Source organism: Entelurus aequoreus, linkage group LG12, assembly GCF_033978785.1.
Source record: "Entelurus aequoreus isolate RoL-2023_Sb linkage group LG12, RoL_Eaeq_v1.1, whole genome shotgun sequence".
NCBI lineage: Eukaryota > Metazoa > Chordata > Actinopteri > Syngnathiformes > Syngnathidae > Entelurus > Entelurus aequoreus.
The window spans coordinates 6798736-6814491 of NC_084742.1; the positions used below are offsets into that span (position 1 = coordinate 6798736).

At 37.9% G+C, this 15756-nt stretch overlaps 1 protein-coding gene and 1 long non-coding RNA gene across 2 annotated transcripts; one reads left to right on the top strand and one right to left on the bottom strand.

Moving 5' to 3' along the window:
- Window positions 1-5960: 5960 nt before the first annotated feature.
- Window positions 5961-7475, bottom strand: LOC133662657 (uncharacterized). The gene is made up of 2 exons (XR_009828130.1): window positions 7397-7475; window positions 5961-6651 (listed from the first exon to the last, which is right to left on the bottom strand). It is a non-coding gene; the product is annotated as an uncharacterized LOC133662657 (long non-coding RNA).
- A 201-nt stretch (window positions 7476-7676) lies between these two features.
- Window positions 7677-15267, top strand: LOC133662609 (major histocompatibility complex class I-related gene protein-like). Its single transcript, XM_062066723.1, has 8 exons — window positions 7677-7731; window positions 8648-8914; window positions 9087-9365; window positions 11257-11565; window positions 11768-11860; window positions 12055-12164; window positions 12583-12642; window positions 15193-15267. Exons 1-8 carry the CDS (start codon window positions 7677-7679, stop codon window positions 15265-15267), a joined length of 1248 nt encoding a protein of 415 aa, XP_061922707.1.
- Window positions 15268-15756: the final 489 nt, after the last annotated feature.

The following is a 15756-nucleotide window of genomic DNA, read 5'->3' on the forward strand; positions in this document are numbered from 1 at the left end:
GTGGGACGCGGTGAGTTAGCTCACATGGACTGTTTGCACCTCTAAATGTTCTTGGGACTTTGTGTGAAGAAGATGTTCAACTTGGATTCATGTGTGTTTGTTGGGAATGTGCTGAGTCATCTTCTTCCTCCAGGATGCTTTGTGCACAGAGAGATGTCTCCATGGCTGAGGCACGTCATCACACTTGGAGATGAGATGGAGATGTGCTTTCTTCTTCATCCGACTGCTTCTCTTGTTATACCATAGATTCTTCTTTGGCTGTTGGTGGCTTGATTAGAAAAATAAGTTGGTTGCTATGAAATCATTCGGGGCTCACGTTTCATCACCTTGACATCATGACAAGGATTTCCTCTTTCTTTGAATCACCGCTGCTTGTGATCAATATCACATTGTGTCACATCTCTGTCAATAAATTCCGTTTGTTGTCCGCCACGGGCAAGACCAAAGAGCTGCCGAAGATTGTAGACCCGCACAAGACCGGAATGGACTACAAGACCATCAGCTTGACCAACTGCAGGCATAATGCCGGGTTTATTTTATAAAATGTGCTTTTATTTTGACACTGATCAAACCGGATAACATGCACATAAAAAAAATATTATCTTAGCATCAGCGTTCACTAATGATGACAAAGACAAAAAGGTTGTGAAATCTTCCCCAATTGTAAAAGACATAAAGACAAATTCCATCAAAGACAAAATAAAAACCATAGTAATGACTCTTTTTTTCCCTAAATTTTTATCCTTTGCACGTTTCATGTTTTTTTGTATGTTCTATTTTTTTGGTAATTATTTTGCTTCAATTTATAAAGACTGTTGGAAAATTAAAGTGAACAAATATGTTCATGTACATATTTTGAAAAACGTGTTTACTTGCATTTTCTGATTGTTTGACTTTATTTGTGTCATAGTTTTTGTTGAAATAAAGTTTGACAAAAAAAAAGCCCTGATTGGTCAGCTTGTCACATCATTTCCGGGGTTTTGCACAGCCCACCTTTGCTAACGTCTTCTAAGTGAATTGACTGAATTCTGTTACAAATTCCCACTTTTTCATTTGTGTTTTATCTTTATTAATATGTGTTTTATATACCTGCCACATGTCTTATTTGTGTACTTTCAGCCATAGCATTGTTTTCAGTATTTACTCATGATTATTGCATTTGTCTTAAAGCACAGATCAAAATTGGCAACCATAAATCATGAAGCATTCGATACAATGTCAATACATCTTTCTATTCTATTCTAACCTAATTCTAGATTGTGGCAGATTACATGTAATATGTAAAATTGTCAATTGTTCTTTAAGTGCAATAAGAAAAGTGTACGCCAGGCCTTGCCTTATTTTTGGTTTGTTAGTGTTTTTCCATGTTTAATGTTGAGTTCCTGTCCTGCACACCTTTTTTGTAGTTCCACTTCCCTTTGAGTGTCCTGCAGCAGCTTTATTTTGTCTCCCTGTGTTTAGTCGTCGCTATTTAAGTCTACGGTGCACTGCAAAAACTGATATCTAAGTAAGAATAAATATCTCAAATAAGGGTGACATTTGCTTATTTTCTGTCTGATAAGATAATTCTTCTCACTAAGCAGATTTTATGTTAAAGTGTTTTACTTGTTTTAAGTGTGTTGGTCCTAAATGATCTCAGTAAGATTTTACAGCTTGTTGCTGAGATTTGATGACCTATATTGAGTAAAACATGCTTGAAACTAGAATATCAACTGTTGCAAAGCTGTGTCATCAACACTCACAAGTATAAAACTACTTTTTTAAAGTAATCATTTCTTACTTCAAGCATGAAAAAAAAAAATCATGCGCATATCATTATGTCAAGATAATGGCACTAGCATTTACTTCATTTAAGAATATTTTTCAACATATTGGACAAAAAGGTCTCTTTTTCTATCAAGAAAAGTGCACTTGTTATTAGTGAGAATATACTTATTTTAAGGTGTTTTTGGGTTCATTGAGGTTAGCTAATTTTACTTGTTTTGGAAAGTCCTGACAAGCCACATTTTCTTGTTCTATTGGCAGATAATTTTGCTTAGTTCAAGTAAAATACCCCTCATTTTAGTATTTTTTTTTCTTGTTTTTGAACACTGACTTTTTGCAGTGTGCTGTGGTCTTTGTCGGGAGATTGTTAAAAGTATGTATGCTGTTGAACGCTGTTCCCTTAAACCGGCAACTGCAGTGAATGGTGAGTCGTGTGTTTCAGTAAAACGTAGATATATTTGTCTCTCTCAGAAAATGTAACTTTTATGGCAAAGGTGCGCCCTTCTCTCTAATTGAGACTAAAGTTAAATATCTCCCTCTCGTCACCACTAAACATGAAAAATTCGAACTTTCTAACTCGCTGAAACTCGGCCATTTCTCCACCAATTTGAAATCTAAGAACACCAGAACGTTCCCCAAAGCCTTCAGGCGCTGACGTTGTTGTCTAGAAGTGGATATTTCGAAGCGTCTGGCCACGATCTGACTTTGCTTGACATGATGGTTTTCTAAAATCACACAGGAGATGTTTCGTCCTGAGGAAGATGGCTACCCACCAGCTGCAGCCAATGAGGGGAACTCCTTTGAAGTCACATGACAGTCCCTCCCAGCCACAACACTTCCTCATTCTCCACCAATCACCTTTCAGACACGGTACGTTCACGAACATGGGACCTCTGAAGTTAAATGTCGTTATAATACTGTAACATGTCTTTATAATATTATCCCTACGTCAAATATGAAACGTTAAACATGAAGTAAATGTGTGGTTGATGCTAGAACATTTAGAGTTGTGTTCTCAGATTAAGCAGTGGCTAGTAGCGTTATAATCGTTGCAGGGGGAACGATTTAAGTGAGACACACAACAGAACGCTGTCAGATCTCGAGTGTGGAATGACATAACTTGCTGTTGAAGTCGGTATAAAAATAACACGAGTAACTTTACAGATCTTATATTTAAAGTTAATTTTTGTAACGGATGAGAGTGCAACAGTACGATCTTTAAACAGTAACTGAACGTAGATTTTTTTTAAATTTTTTTTTGTAAACTTTGTTACCATATTTTGTGCTTACTTATTTATTTTTTATTGTGTTTAAAGTGTACACAGATTACATCCTTTTACTAAAATAGGGACGTTTGTCGAAGATGGAACACATTATCCACAATTCCAACATTTATTATGGGTGTTCCAAAAAACTATTTTCTCCAATTGCGAACCCATTTCAAGAACCAATTAGATGTGTAATTGGAGGGTCCACTCAGACTGTACTTGGTACTTATTTAAGTTTATTACATTACGCTGTCATTAATTTGGAAGGAAACAATTTGTACTAGTATACCTTTCTTTTATTACTTTATGAACTATTTTTTTCATCGGGAAACAACATTTCGTACTCTTGTGTCTTTTTATTACTTTTATTTATTAATGACATTTATTTCCTTCTGTTTCTATTTTGCAGCAAATTGGATTAACCACACAATTTTCCCTTTGGGAATTAATAAAGTAGTTAAATAAGTGTTTTACCATCTTATTAAACAAACAATTAAACATAAATAAATGAATAAATATGTTATTTATATTTTGTTGTGTTGGACAAGCTGCTACTCTGACTAATGTCAGTGCCGCGTATGGAGATTGAAGTGCAACATAGGTGGTAAAAACATGTTTTTGCACTTGATAACATCGAATATGTCCACTTTTCCTTTTTTATGTGGTGTGGATTGTCATCAAAGCTGCCACTTTTGGGATGTAGTCTAATAATAGGAGGCAAATAATCAGTTATTTGGGCGTAGATTGTATCCAGTTGTAGATTTATTTTTGACATGCTGTCATAAAAAGGCAGTTTATTTTAAATGCAGGTCTATTGGCTGCCCGGTAAACTGCCTGACTCAAACAGACTCAACTTAAGTCAAGTCAAGTCAACTTTATTTATAGAGCACGTTTACAACAACTTTTAAATTGAACCAAAGTGCTGTACAGGTTAAAAAGCGTAGAGCAAAAAAACACAAAAAGAAAAAACAAACAAGGAACATAAACAATAAATGAGCCAAACAAGATAGTGCAAAAGCAATACGGCAAAAGGGGTCGAATAAATAGTAAAAATGGCAAAATAAAAATAATAATAATAAAAGTGCGACAAATTGAAAAAAAACTAAAGCGAAGGGGGTCGGGGGTGAGGGGGGCACTAGAAATAGTGGCCCAATGGGCGGACTCAGCTCAGGTCAAAGGCCAGCAAGAAGAGGTAGGTCTTAAGAAGGGTTTTGAAGACCCCCAGGCTCTGGGCTGACTTAAACAACTTAAATGTGCATGACTCAATTATTAACTGGTTTACGTCAACAATAATGTAATAAATTATATTCAACAATTAACATATTAAATAGGGATCTTTATCTTCTATTTTCATCATTGACAAAGGGAATTTATAACAATGTTTTTTGCATTTAAGTCGTTTGTTAGTCAATGTTTACATTTGAATGAACAAACACACTGCATGTCCCTCGCATTAACCAGAGATTTCGCAAGTAATTACACCCACATCTATTTTTCTCCTTCTATTTCGAAGGGAGATGCTTGGATCCATTCAGTATTTGTGGGGAAAGCATTATGTCAGGTTTTCAGTGTGTTGAAAATATGCGTTTCAGTGGAAGTCATTGTGCGACCAGAATGTATGTAAGTGTATACTAAAGGAATACCACTGTCCACGCATGCGTGAAGAGCAGGTCACTTCCGAGACTTGCAATATTTTACGACGGAGCTTCTGCTACATCATCCATCCATCCATCCATTTTCTACCGCTTGTCCCTTTTTGGGGTCGCGGGCTGCTACATCATGTTTTGTGACATTTATGTTTTGTCAATGTTTTGTATAAAAATAATATCTTACCTGGGAGTATAAAGGAACAAAAATATAAACATGAACAAGGGGTAGATTTAACAAATTTAGGGAGTTTTATCGCCACATTTTCCATCACTTTTACTTTTCTGTCGTTGCAATAAATAAATCAATCAAAGTTTATTTATATAGCCTGTCAGAATAATTGTATCTAAGTGATCACAAAACTTTGTGTTGCCATGAGTTCCCGGCGAGAGGACAAAAGCTGTCTTTGATCCTACCAAGCAGAAGGCTTGTAAAACTCCACTGTGTACGATGAGAAGCGACATGAAGGTGTTGGTTTCTTTCTTCTATTGTAATCCACAGGAAGATTTTGTCTTGACCCGAGATCTACAAAGCGGAGAGGAAGCAGGACCTGACGCAAGCTCCAGGCATCTTTTCTTTGAACTGTTTTGTGACCGAGGGCAACGGCTGTTTACGACCCCCCTCTCCCCTTAGAAACAGCTGTTGCCATGTAATCAGGGAAAGTCTAAATAAAAGAGGAGGCATGCAATCTTTCGTCAGAGCGTGGTGGAAGACTGTGCAAAGAGTACAGCCCAGACGTTTCTCCTCAGTGGGCTAAATTGAATTCTGTCCCTGTTTAATTCCTTGCTTCTTGTCTGTTTAATAGATGTCATCAGTGTTTGAACCTGATATAGCCCTTAATCACAAACAACGCACAGGGGCGCCACTGACTCCCATCTCGTACTTTCGTTTTTAAAATGTTGATTTTTTTTAAAACAATGCACTTACTCTAACTTAAATCTATATCTGTGGTGTAACAAAGCTAGAATTTTAAATGAATGTATGTATTTAATGTAAATAACGTAGTAAAAAGATTGCTTTACTCGCCATTTAAGGCTGCTGAGCACATCGTTCAGGTTTTTTTGCACAGTTTCAAAATAAATACTGTATTCCTAAGTAACTTTTGTTTTGTTTTATCTCCAACTCTCAATTTTCTGTCCTCAGGCTGGTATACTTTTCGGCCACCGGGTGGCGGTAGATACTCCATGTTTTACCTGAAGAAACCTTACTTCTGACCTTTTCACCTTATTGATCTCATCTTTACTGCTGCTTGGCTGACTTCAGTTCAGAGACGACATGAGCTCCATTTTCAAATGTTTTATTTCATAACGGATTAAAAAACAAAGGACGTTGTTATTGTGAGAATGCTGTAGAGCATTGTCCATCCATCCATCCATTTTCTTCCGCTTATCCGAGGTCAGGTCACGGGGGAAGCAGCCTAAGCAGGGAAGCCCAGACTACCCTCTCCCCAGCCACTTCGTCCTGCTCCTCCCAGAGGATCCCGAGGCGTTCCCAGGCCAGCCGGGAGAGATAGTCTTCCCAACGTGTCCTGGGTCTTCCCCCGTGGCCTCCTACCTCCTTCAGGTGGCATCCTGACCAGATGCCCGAACCACCTCATCTGGCTCCTCTCGATGTGGAGGAGCAGCGGCTTTACTTTGAGCTCCCCCCGGATGACAGAGCTTCTCACCCTATCTCTAAGGGAGAGCCCCGCCACCCGGCGGAGGAAACTCATTTCGGCCGCTTGTACCCGTGATCTTGTCCTTTCGGTCATAACCCAAAGCTCATGACCATAGGTGAGGATGGGAACGTAGATCGACCGGTAAATTGAGAGCTTTGCCTTCCGGCTCAGCTCCTTCTTCACCACAACGGATCGATACAGCGTCCGCATTACTGAAGACGCCGCACCGATCCGCCTGTCGATTTCACGATCCACTCTTCCCTCACTCGTGAACAAGACTCCGAGGTACTTGAACTCCTCCACTTGGGACAAGATCTGCGGACGACCCGCAGAGCATTGTTGTTATTATTATTATTAATACTGCATCATTTTTTTCCACACTCAACTACGTTCACATTTCTCAACTTATTAAAACTATTCCAGGATGAAAACATTCAGTATATTCAGACAAACAATATTACACATCCCCAAACGTATTACTTTATTATTGTATTAATAAAATATATGTATTATTATATTAAATAGTCCACATTTTCAAAACATGAATTGCGTCAAAGTTAAAAAAGCTTGTAAGTGTTTTTTGCCAACATTTCCTTACTTGACAGTGGCATAAAGATAACATCAGTCAATGTTTGGCTTCACCGTGTCTAATTTTACTTTCACTTTCCTTTTCTTTGATGATTTGCCCACCAAAAGCGTCTGCCTCACACTTTTCCCCACTTTCAGCACTTTGATCAATCGCATGAATGCTTTCAAGTTAGTTATAAGAGCGGTTGCCCTTCTCGATGCAACACTGTCCGGGAATCGAACCCATGCAAGGCAGAAGCGTGTCCCGTTACACCACCAGGGACGCCTTACGCTTGGAAGACATAATGGAGGTTCAAATTCAGAAGTGAAATAAAAAGAAGAAAAGTGGGCACGCACTTTCTGCCCTGTCAATCATTATTTGTATGCTTTCTTGAGAGGACTATAATACGATTTAAATTTCATCTTCGTTCCTCTTTCTTTCTTTTTCTTTCCATCCAATAAATAAGTGGGTGAACATTAGAAGAAAACAAACCTCTGATAGGGAAATTTGGCTGCAAACTTGACGCGCCGGTTTTTCTTGTCAGGTCACGTGATTTCCCAGAAAACGCTACTCAAGCATTTACCTGACATGGCCACAAGGGGCGCTCTCTATCAACGATGACGTCACAAAATGCTGACTCCTCATTGGCTCAGGTGGCGCATTCTTAAAAGAGCCTCGACACTTCCTTGTTGGTGTTTCCTGGTTGTTAGTCAGTTTGTCTTTCTCTGCGGGATTAAAAGTGGAAAACATCTTTTTATTTTGTGCTGACATCATGAACTTGTTTTTATTCTGTCTTTTGGTCGTGCAAATGCACAGCGGGGCGCCTGGTAAGTCCTCCTTTTTTAAAAAAAAAAAACATTTATAAACATTATTCATAAATCCTCTTTGTGCCTCCACTTATTCTGTGAGTTTCTACTTATTAATTATACTCGTTCTTATCTTAATCAAGCTTACTATTACCTTATCATGATTCGTTTGAAACATATTTATTTACAAAATATAACCTGTCATTTATTTTTAATCCTAACATTTTTTACTTTGAGATAACAAGAATAACGTCATTGTTTTCATCTTCATTGTTGTTCAATTTGAACAAATTCCCTCACTTTCCTGTCATCTTTAATTTAACTGTGACTGAGGAAATTCTCCTGAAATACATCAATATTATTTTTGTGTTTTATCATTTGTTTAAACTTTGAATGAGATTTATTGAACATATCATTTCCCACTAAAAAAGCTCATACAAATGATGTGAAAATAATTTATGTCTTTTCTTTTAATTAGGACAAACTAAATGCCTAAACAAATGTTTAGATATACTCAAATAATTTTGAAAAATACAAACTTGTTATTAAAGGTTAAACAATTTATTTAACCTCCTGTGACATAAATGTAAAATATTTATTGAGAAATGAAAGTAGTTATTAGTCTGTGTGTTGAGGTTGTGTACAACTTTGGGCGTCTACACATTTGTACTTGACATTATTCATCCTCCATTGGAGAAAAAAAACACGTTTATTTTCAAAATGTACAAACTGTCAACAGATGGCTTATTAAAATAAATGTTAGTAATATTATTATTGTGTTGTATTTTTCATAGACACCATGTGACTGTAGACTGTGATGTCTGGCAGTGTTTGATGTTCACTTTAAGACCCGACTGAAGACTGAATGACATCAAATATTCACACTGCAAGATTGTTGAAAATGACACAAAATAATAAAAAGTTGCTCTTCTTTCAGTGATTCACACGCTGAAGTATTTCTACACTTCGTCCTCTCAAGTTCCAAACTTCCCAGAGTTTGTGATGGTTGGTTATGTTGATGAAGTCCAGGTGGTTCACTATGACAGCGAGAGCAGGAAAGCAGAAGCCAAACAGGACTGGATGAACCAAATCACAGAAGAGGATCCAAACTACTGGCAGAGAAGCACAGAGAACTGTGTTGTTCAGGAGCAAGTCAACAAAGTCAACATTGAAAATCTTAAGAAGCGTTTCAACCAAACTGGAGGTTTGTTTATCTTGAACTTTCTACTATTCAAATATATTTGATGTACTCTTTTTATACTGTAGTAAAAACACACATTACTGCACTGACACTTGTCTCTGTCCATCCCATAATATTCTACATAAAACACATTGTGTGTGTTTCACTCTGCTTTACAACACTTTGTGTCTCTCAGGTGTTCACATTGTCCAGAGGATGTATGGATGTGAATGGAATGATGAGACTGATGAAGTTAAAGGTTGGGATCAGCAAGGTTATGATGGAGAAGATTTCATATCGTTGGACATGAAGACATGGACATGGACTGCAGCAAAACAACAAGCTTTCCCCACCAAACTCATGTTGGACCAGGACATACTTAGACTAGACTACCAAAAGTATTACTACACTGAGTATTGTCCTTCTTACTTGAAGAAGTATGTGAAGTATGGCAAGGAGGTCCTAATGAGAACAGGTAAAAACACACCTTGTACTTTCACCTTTTAACATGTTAGCACGCCTCCTATGGGAACATTACTGACATTACACTCTGTCTCTTTATACTTTTCTTTGTCACTTTCTCTCCATTCTCTTCTTTCTCTCCATCTTTACCTTCATTCTCTTCTTTCTCTCCATCGTTACCTTCATTCTCTTCTTTCTCTCCATCGGTACCTTCATTCTCTTCTTTCTCTCCATCTTTACCTTTATTCTCTTCTTTCTTTCCATCTTTACCTTTATTCTCTTCTTTCTTTCCATCTTTACCTTTATTCTCACCTTTTTTTCCATCTTTACCTTAATTTTCTATTTTTCTCCATATTTACTTTCATTCTCACCTTCTCTCCATCTTTACCTTCATTCTTTTTTCTCAATCTTTACCTTTATTCTCTTCTTTCTTTCCATCTTTACCTTTATTCTCTTCTTTCTTTCCATCTTTACCTTTATTCTCACCTTTTCTCTATCTTTACTTTCATTCTCTTTCTCTCCATCTTTGCCTTCATTTTTTTTCTCAATCTTTACCTTTATTCTCTTCTTTCTTTCCATCTTTACCTTCATTCTCTTAATCTTTACCTTTATTCTCTTCTTTTTTCCATCTTTACCTTTATTCTCACCTTTTCTCCATCTTTACCTTCATTTTCTTTCTCTCTATCATTACCTTCATTCTTTTTTTCTCAATCTTTACCTTTATTTTCTTCTTTCTTTCCATCTTTACCTTCATTCTCTTAATCTTTACCTTTATTCTCTTCTTTCTTTCCATCTTTACCTTCATTCTCTTAATCTTTACCTTTATTCTCTTCTGTCTTTCCATCTTTACCTTTATTCTCTTCTTTCTTTCCATCTTTACCTTTATTCTCACCTTTTCTCTATATTTACTTTTATTCTCACCTTCCCTCCATCTTTACCTTCATTCTCTTTCTCTCCATCTTTACCTTCATTCTTTTTTCTCAATCTTTACCTTTATTCTCTTCTTTCTTTCCATCTTTACCTTCATTCTCTTAATCTTTACCTTTATTCTCTTCTTTCTTTCCATTGTTACCTTTATTCTCACCTTTTCTCCATCTTTACCTTCATTCTCTTTCTCTCCATCATTACCTTCATTCTTTTTTTCTCAATCTTTACCTTTATTCTCTTCTTTCTTTCCATCTTTACCTTCATTCTCTTAATCTTTACCTTTATTCTCACCTTTTCCCCATCTTTACTTTCATTCTCACCTTCTCTCCATCTTTACCTTCATTCTCTTTATCTCCATCTTTACCTTCATTCTTTTTTTCTCAATCTTTACATTTATTCTCTTCTTTCTTTCCATCTTTACTTTCATTCACTTTTTTCTCTCATCTTTTCTTTCATTCTTTTTCTTCTCACAATCTTTACCTTCATTCTTCTTTTTTTCCATCTTTACCTCCACTCACACCTTCTCTCCATCTTTACCTTCATTCTCTCTTTTCCCCTTCATTCTTTCTTTTTTCTCTCCACTTTTACCTTCTCTCTCTCTTTTCTCTCCATCTTCATGCTCACATTCACTCCATCTTTAACTTCATTCTCTTTCTTTCCATATTTACATTTATTCTCACCTTCTCTCCATCTTCATCTCCGTTCACACCTTCCATCCATCTTCACCTCCGTTCACACCATCTTTACCTCCATTTCCAACTTCTCTCCATTTTCACTTCCGTTCACAACTTCTCTCCATCTTCACCTCCGTTCACAACTTCTCTCCATTTTACCTCTGTTCACACCTCTCCATTGTATCTTCTTTTTGTCCTTTTCTTTCCGTCTTCACCTCTGTTCACACCTCTCCATCTTCACCTCTGTTCTCACCTTCTCCCCACGTTGTCTTCTGTCCACACGTGACATCACTTCCTGTGCAGAGCTTCCAGAGGTGTTCCTCCTCCAGAAGACGCCGTCCTCTCCGGTCACCTGCATGGCGACAGGTTTCTACCCCGACCTAGCCGACCTGTTTTGGAGGAAAGACGGCGAGCAGATGTTCGAGGACGTGGAGCACGGAGAGCTGCTCCCCAACCACGACGGAACCTTCCAGATGTCGGTGGGGCTGAAAGTGGAGGTGACGGCCGACGTGGAGGGCAAGTACGAATGTGTGTTCCAGCTGTCTGGCGTCAAGGAGGACTTGGTCACCAAGCTGGAGAGAAGAAGCATCCTGAGCAACGCAAGCCATGAAGGTGAGAAAGACACATTTAGTTGGAGATGTTTCCTATCACAAGTCCACCTGTCGCCATTATTGATCTGTGTCGCCATTATTGATCCGTGTCGCCGTTATTGATCCATGTCACCATGACAACGCTTGACGTCTGCATGCAAAGTAGTCATGAAGGTTTCCTCTTCATGCTTTGTCACTCCACTTGTGCTTTTTGCTCTCAACAGACCACTGGAGCGTCGCCATCGGTGCCACGGCGGCGGTCGTGGCTGTGGCGGCCCTCCTGGCGGCCATCTTCCTCGTCAGGCGACACAGACAAGGTGAGGAACACAGATTGCCTTCTTTTACTTGTCATTGTTGTTTTTCTTCTTCTTTTCTTGTTTTTCTTTTCATTCTTCACTTTCTTTTTCTCTTCATTCTTCACTTTCTTTTTCTTCTTCTTCTTCTTCCCCTTCCCCTTCCCCTTTTTCTTATTCTTTTTTTTCCTTTTTCTTCCTCCTCCTCCTCCTCAAAGATCCACAGAGACAGAGCACCCACTCTCACATAGAAACACAGCGTGACGTGAGGAAAAAGTCCATTTCACCTTTTGTTTCTCTGTCATTTCAGCCCAATACGATCCAGCTCGTAAGTAAAACATATTTTCTTTGAGCCACAAGAAACAAAGCCGTGGTGAAGCATCACTCATATGAAGGTCTGATGCAGACGTTTGTGACAAGTTTAGCCTGAAAATCCCAACTTTCACAATAAAAGACAGAGTTTCCATCCATCAATATGCCACACTTTATATCGAACTTTTGACATGAGTCCTCATGATGAGGATCGACCAAATGAGACATCAAGTGTGCACATTCAGGTTTGCTGACTCATCAAGAATGTATCCTAGTCAGGAAGTAGAAGATCAGCACTCTGCTTCTTGATGTTTCTAAGTCACCCCTCAAAGATCTGATGTGAGTGATGAGGCACCTTCTGGATGTTCTTCCTCCACCAGTGTGAGGTGTTTGCTTAGCGGGAGTAACCGGCTCACGGTGCGTTTGTCCCACAGCTCGCCACGGCGGGGCCGAGCTCCCCGAGAACATGCCGGCTGAAGGCTGAGTGGGACGCGGTGAGTTAGCTCACATGGACTGTTTGCATCTCTAAATGTTCTTGGGACCTTGTGTGAAGAAGATGTTCAACTTGGATTCATGTGTGTTTGTTGGGAATGTGCTGAGTCATCTTCTTCCTCCAGGATGCTTTGTGCACAGAGAGATGTCTCCATGGCTGAGGCACGTCATCACACTTGGAGATGAGATGGAGATGTGCTTTCTTCTTCATCCGACTGCTTCTCTTGTTATACCATAGATTCTTCTTTGGCTGTTGGTGGCTTGATTAGAAAAATAAGTTGGTTGCTATGAAATCATTCGGGGCTCACGTTTCATCACCTTGACATCATGACAAGGATTTCCTCTTTCTTTGAATCACCGCTGCTTGTGATCAATATCACATTGTGTCACATCTCTGTCAATAAATTCCGTTTGTTGTCCGCCACGGGCAAGACCAAAGAGCTGCTGAAGATTGTAGACCCGCACAAGACCGGAATGGACTACAAGACCATTAGCTTGACCAACTGCAGGCATAATGCCGGGTTTATTTTGTAACATGTGCTTTTATTTTGACACTGATCAAACTGGATCACAGGCACATAAAAAAAATATTATCTTAGCATCAGCGTTCACTAATGATGACAAAGACAAAAAGGTTGTGAAATCTTCCCAAATTGTAAAATACATAAAGACAAAATAAAAACCAAAGTAATGACTCTTTTTTTTCCCCTAAATTTTTATCCTTTGCACGTTTCATGTTTTTTCGTATGTTCTATTTTTTTGGTAATTATTTTGCTTCAATTTATAAAGACTGTTGGAAAATTAAAGTGAACAAATATGTTCATGTACATATTTTGAAAAACATGTTTACTTGCATTTTCTGATTGTTTGACTTTATTTGTGTCATAGTTTTTGTTGAAATAAAGTTAGACAAAAAAAAGAGCCGTGATTGGTCAGCTTGTCACATCATTTCCGGGGTTTTGCACAGCCCACCTTTGCTAACGTCTTCTAAGTGAATTGACTGAATTCTGTTACAAATTCCCACTTTTTCATTTGTGTTTTATCTTTATCAATGTGTGTTTTATATACCTGCCACATGTCTTATTTGTGTACTTTCAGCCATAGCATTGTTTTCAGTATTTACTCATTATTGCATTTGTCTTAGATCAAAATTGGCAACCATAAATCATGAAGCATTCGATACAATGTCAATACATCTTTCTATTCTATTCTAACCTAATTCTAGATTGTGGCAGACTACATGTAATATGTAAAATTGTCAATTGTTCTTTGAGTGCAATAAGAAAAGTGTACACCAGGCCTTGCCTTATTTTTGGTTTGTTAGTGTTTTTCCATGTTTAATGTTGAGTTCCTGTCCTGCACACCTTTTTTGTAGTTCCACTTCCTTTTGAGTGTCCTGCAGCAGCTTTATTTTGTCTCCCTGTGTTTAGTCGTCGCTATTTAAGTCTACGGTGCACTGCAAAAACCGATATCTAAGTAAGATTAAATATCTCAAATAAGGGTGACATTTGCTTATTTTCTGTCTGATAAGATAATTCTTCTCACTAAGCAGATTTTATGTTAGAGTGTTTTACTTGTTTTAAGTGTGTTGGTCCTAAATGATCTCAGTAAGATATTACAGCTTGTTGCTGAGATTTGATGACCTATATTGAGTAAAACATGCTTGAAACTAGAATATCAACTGTTGCAAAGCTGTGTCATCAACACTCACAAGTATAAAACTACTTTTTTAAAGTAATAATTTCTTACTTCAAGCATGAAAAAAAAAAATCATGCGCATATCATTATGTCAAGATAATGGCACTAGCATTTACTTCATTTAAGAATATTTTTCAACATATTGGACAAAAAGGTCTCTTTTTCTATCAAGAAAAGTGCACTTGTTATTAGTGAGAATATACTTATTTTAAGGTATTTTTGGGTTCATTGAGGTTAGCTAATTTTACTTGTTTTGGAAAGTCCTGACAAGCCACATTTTCTTGTTCTATTGGCAGATAATTTTGCTTAGTTCAAGTAAAATACCCCTCATTTTTGTATTTTTTTTTTCTTGTTTTTGAACACTGACTTTTTGCAGTGTGCTGTGGTCTTTGTCGGGAGATTGTTAAAAGTATGTATGCTGTTGAACGCTGTTCCCTCGTCTGACGCTTCCAAGTAAGTATGTTTCCGCATAGTATTATTTTTCAATGCCGATAACTCCACTTTAAATGATAAGTTTAAACCAGCAACTGCAGTGAATGGTGCGTCATGTGTTTCAGTAAAACGTAGATATATTTGGCTCTCTCAGAAAATGTAACTTTTATGGCAAACGTGCGCCCTTCTCTCTAATTGAGTCAAAAGTTAAATATCTCCCTCTCGTCACCACTAAACATGAAAAATTCGAACTTTCTAACTCGCTCAAACTCGGTCATTTCTCCACCAATTTGAAATCTAAGAACACCAGAACGTTCCCCAAAGCCTTCAGGCGCTGACGTTGTTGTCTAGAAGTGGATATTTCGAAGCGTCTGGCCACGATCTGACTTTGCTTGACATGATGGTTTTCTAAAATCACACAGGAGATGCTTTGTCCTGAGGAAGATGGCTACCCACCAGCTGCAGCCAATGAGGGGAACTCCTTTGAAGTCACATGACAGTCCCTCCCAGCCACAACACTTCCTCATTCTCCACCAATCACCTTTCAGACACGGTACGTTCACGAACATGGGACCTCTGAAGTTAAATGTCGTTATAATACTGTAACATGTCTTTATAATATTATCCCTACGTCAAATATGAAACGTTAAAGATGAAGTAAATGTGTGGTTGATGCTAGAACATTTAAAGTTGTGTTCTCAGATTAAGCAGTGGCTAGTAGCGTTATAATCGTTGCAGGGGGAAACGATTTAAGTGAGACACACAACAGAACGCTGTCAGATCTCGAGTGTGGAATGACATAACTTGCTGTTGAAGTCGGTATAAAAATAACACGAGTAACTTTACAGATCTTATATTTAAAGTTAATTTTTGTAACGGATGAGAGTGCAACAGTACGATCTTTAAACAGTAACTGAACGTAGATTTTTTTTAAATTTTTTTTGGTAAACTTTGTTACCATATTTTGTGCTTACTGATTTATTTTT

Excerpts from the sequence above, each read along its gene's own strand:
- LOC133662609 (XM_062066723.1), top strand. The coding sequence starts at position 7,677 with ATGAACTTGTTTTTATTCTGTCTTTTGGTCGTGCAAATGCACAGCGGG. Across the intron at positions 11,566-11,767 it reads GAGCAACGCAAGCCATGAAG|ACCACTGGAGCGTCGCCATC; the intron begins GTGAGAAAGACA and ends TGCTCTCAACAG. Across the intron at positions 12,643-15,192 it reads TGAAGGCTGAGTGGGACGCG|GAGATGCTTTGTCCTGAGGA; the intron begins GTGAGTTAGCTC and ends AAAATCACACAG.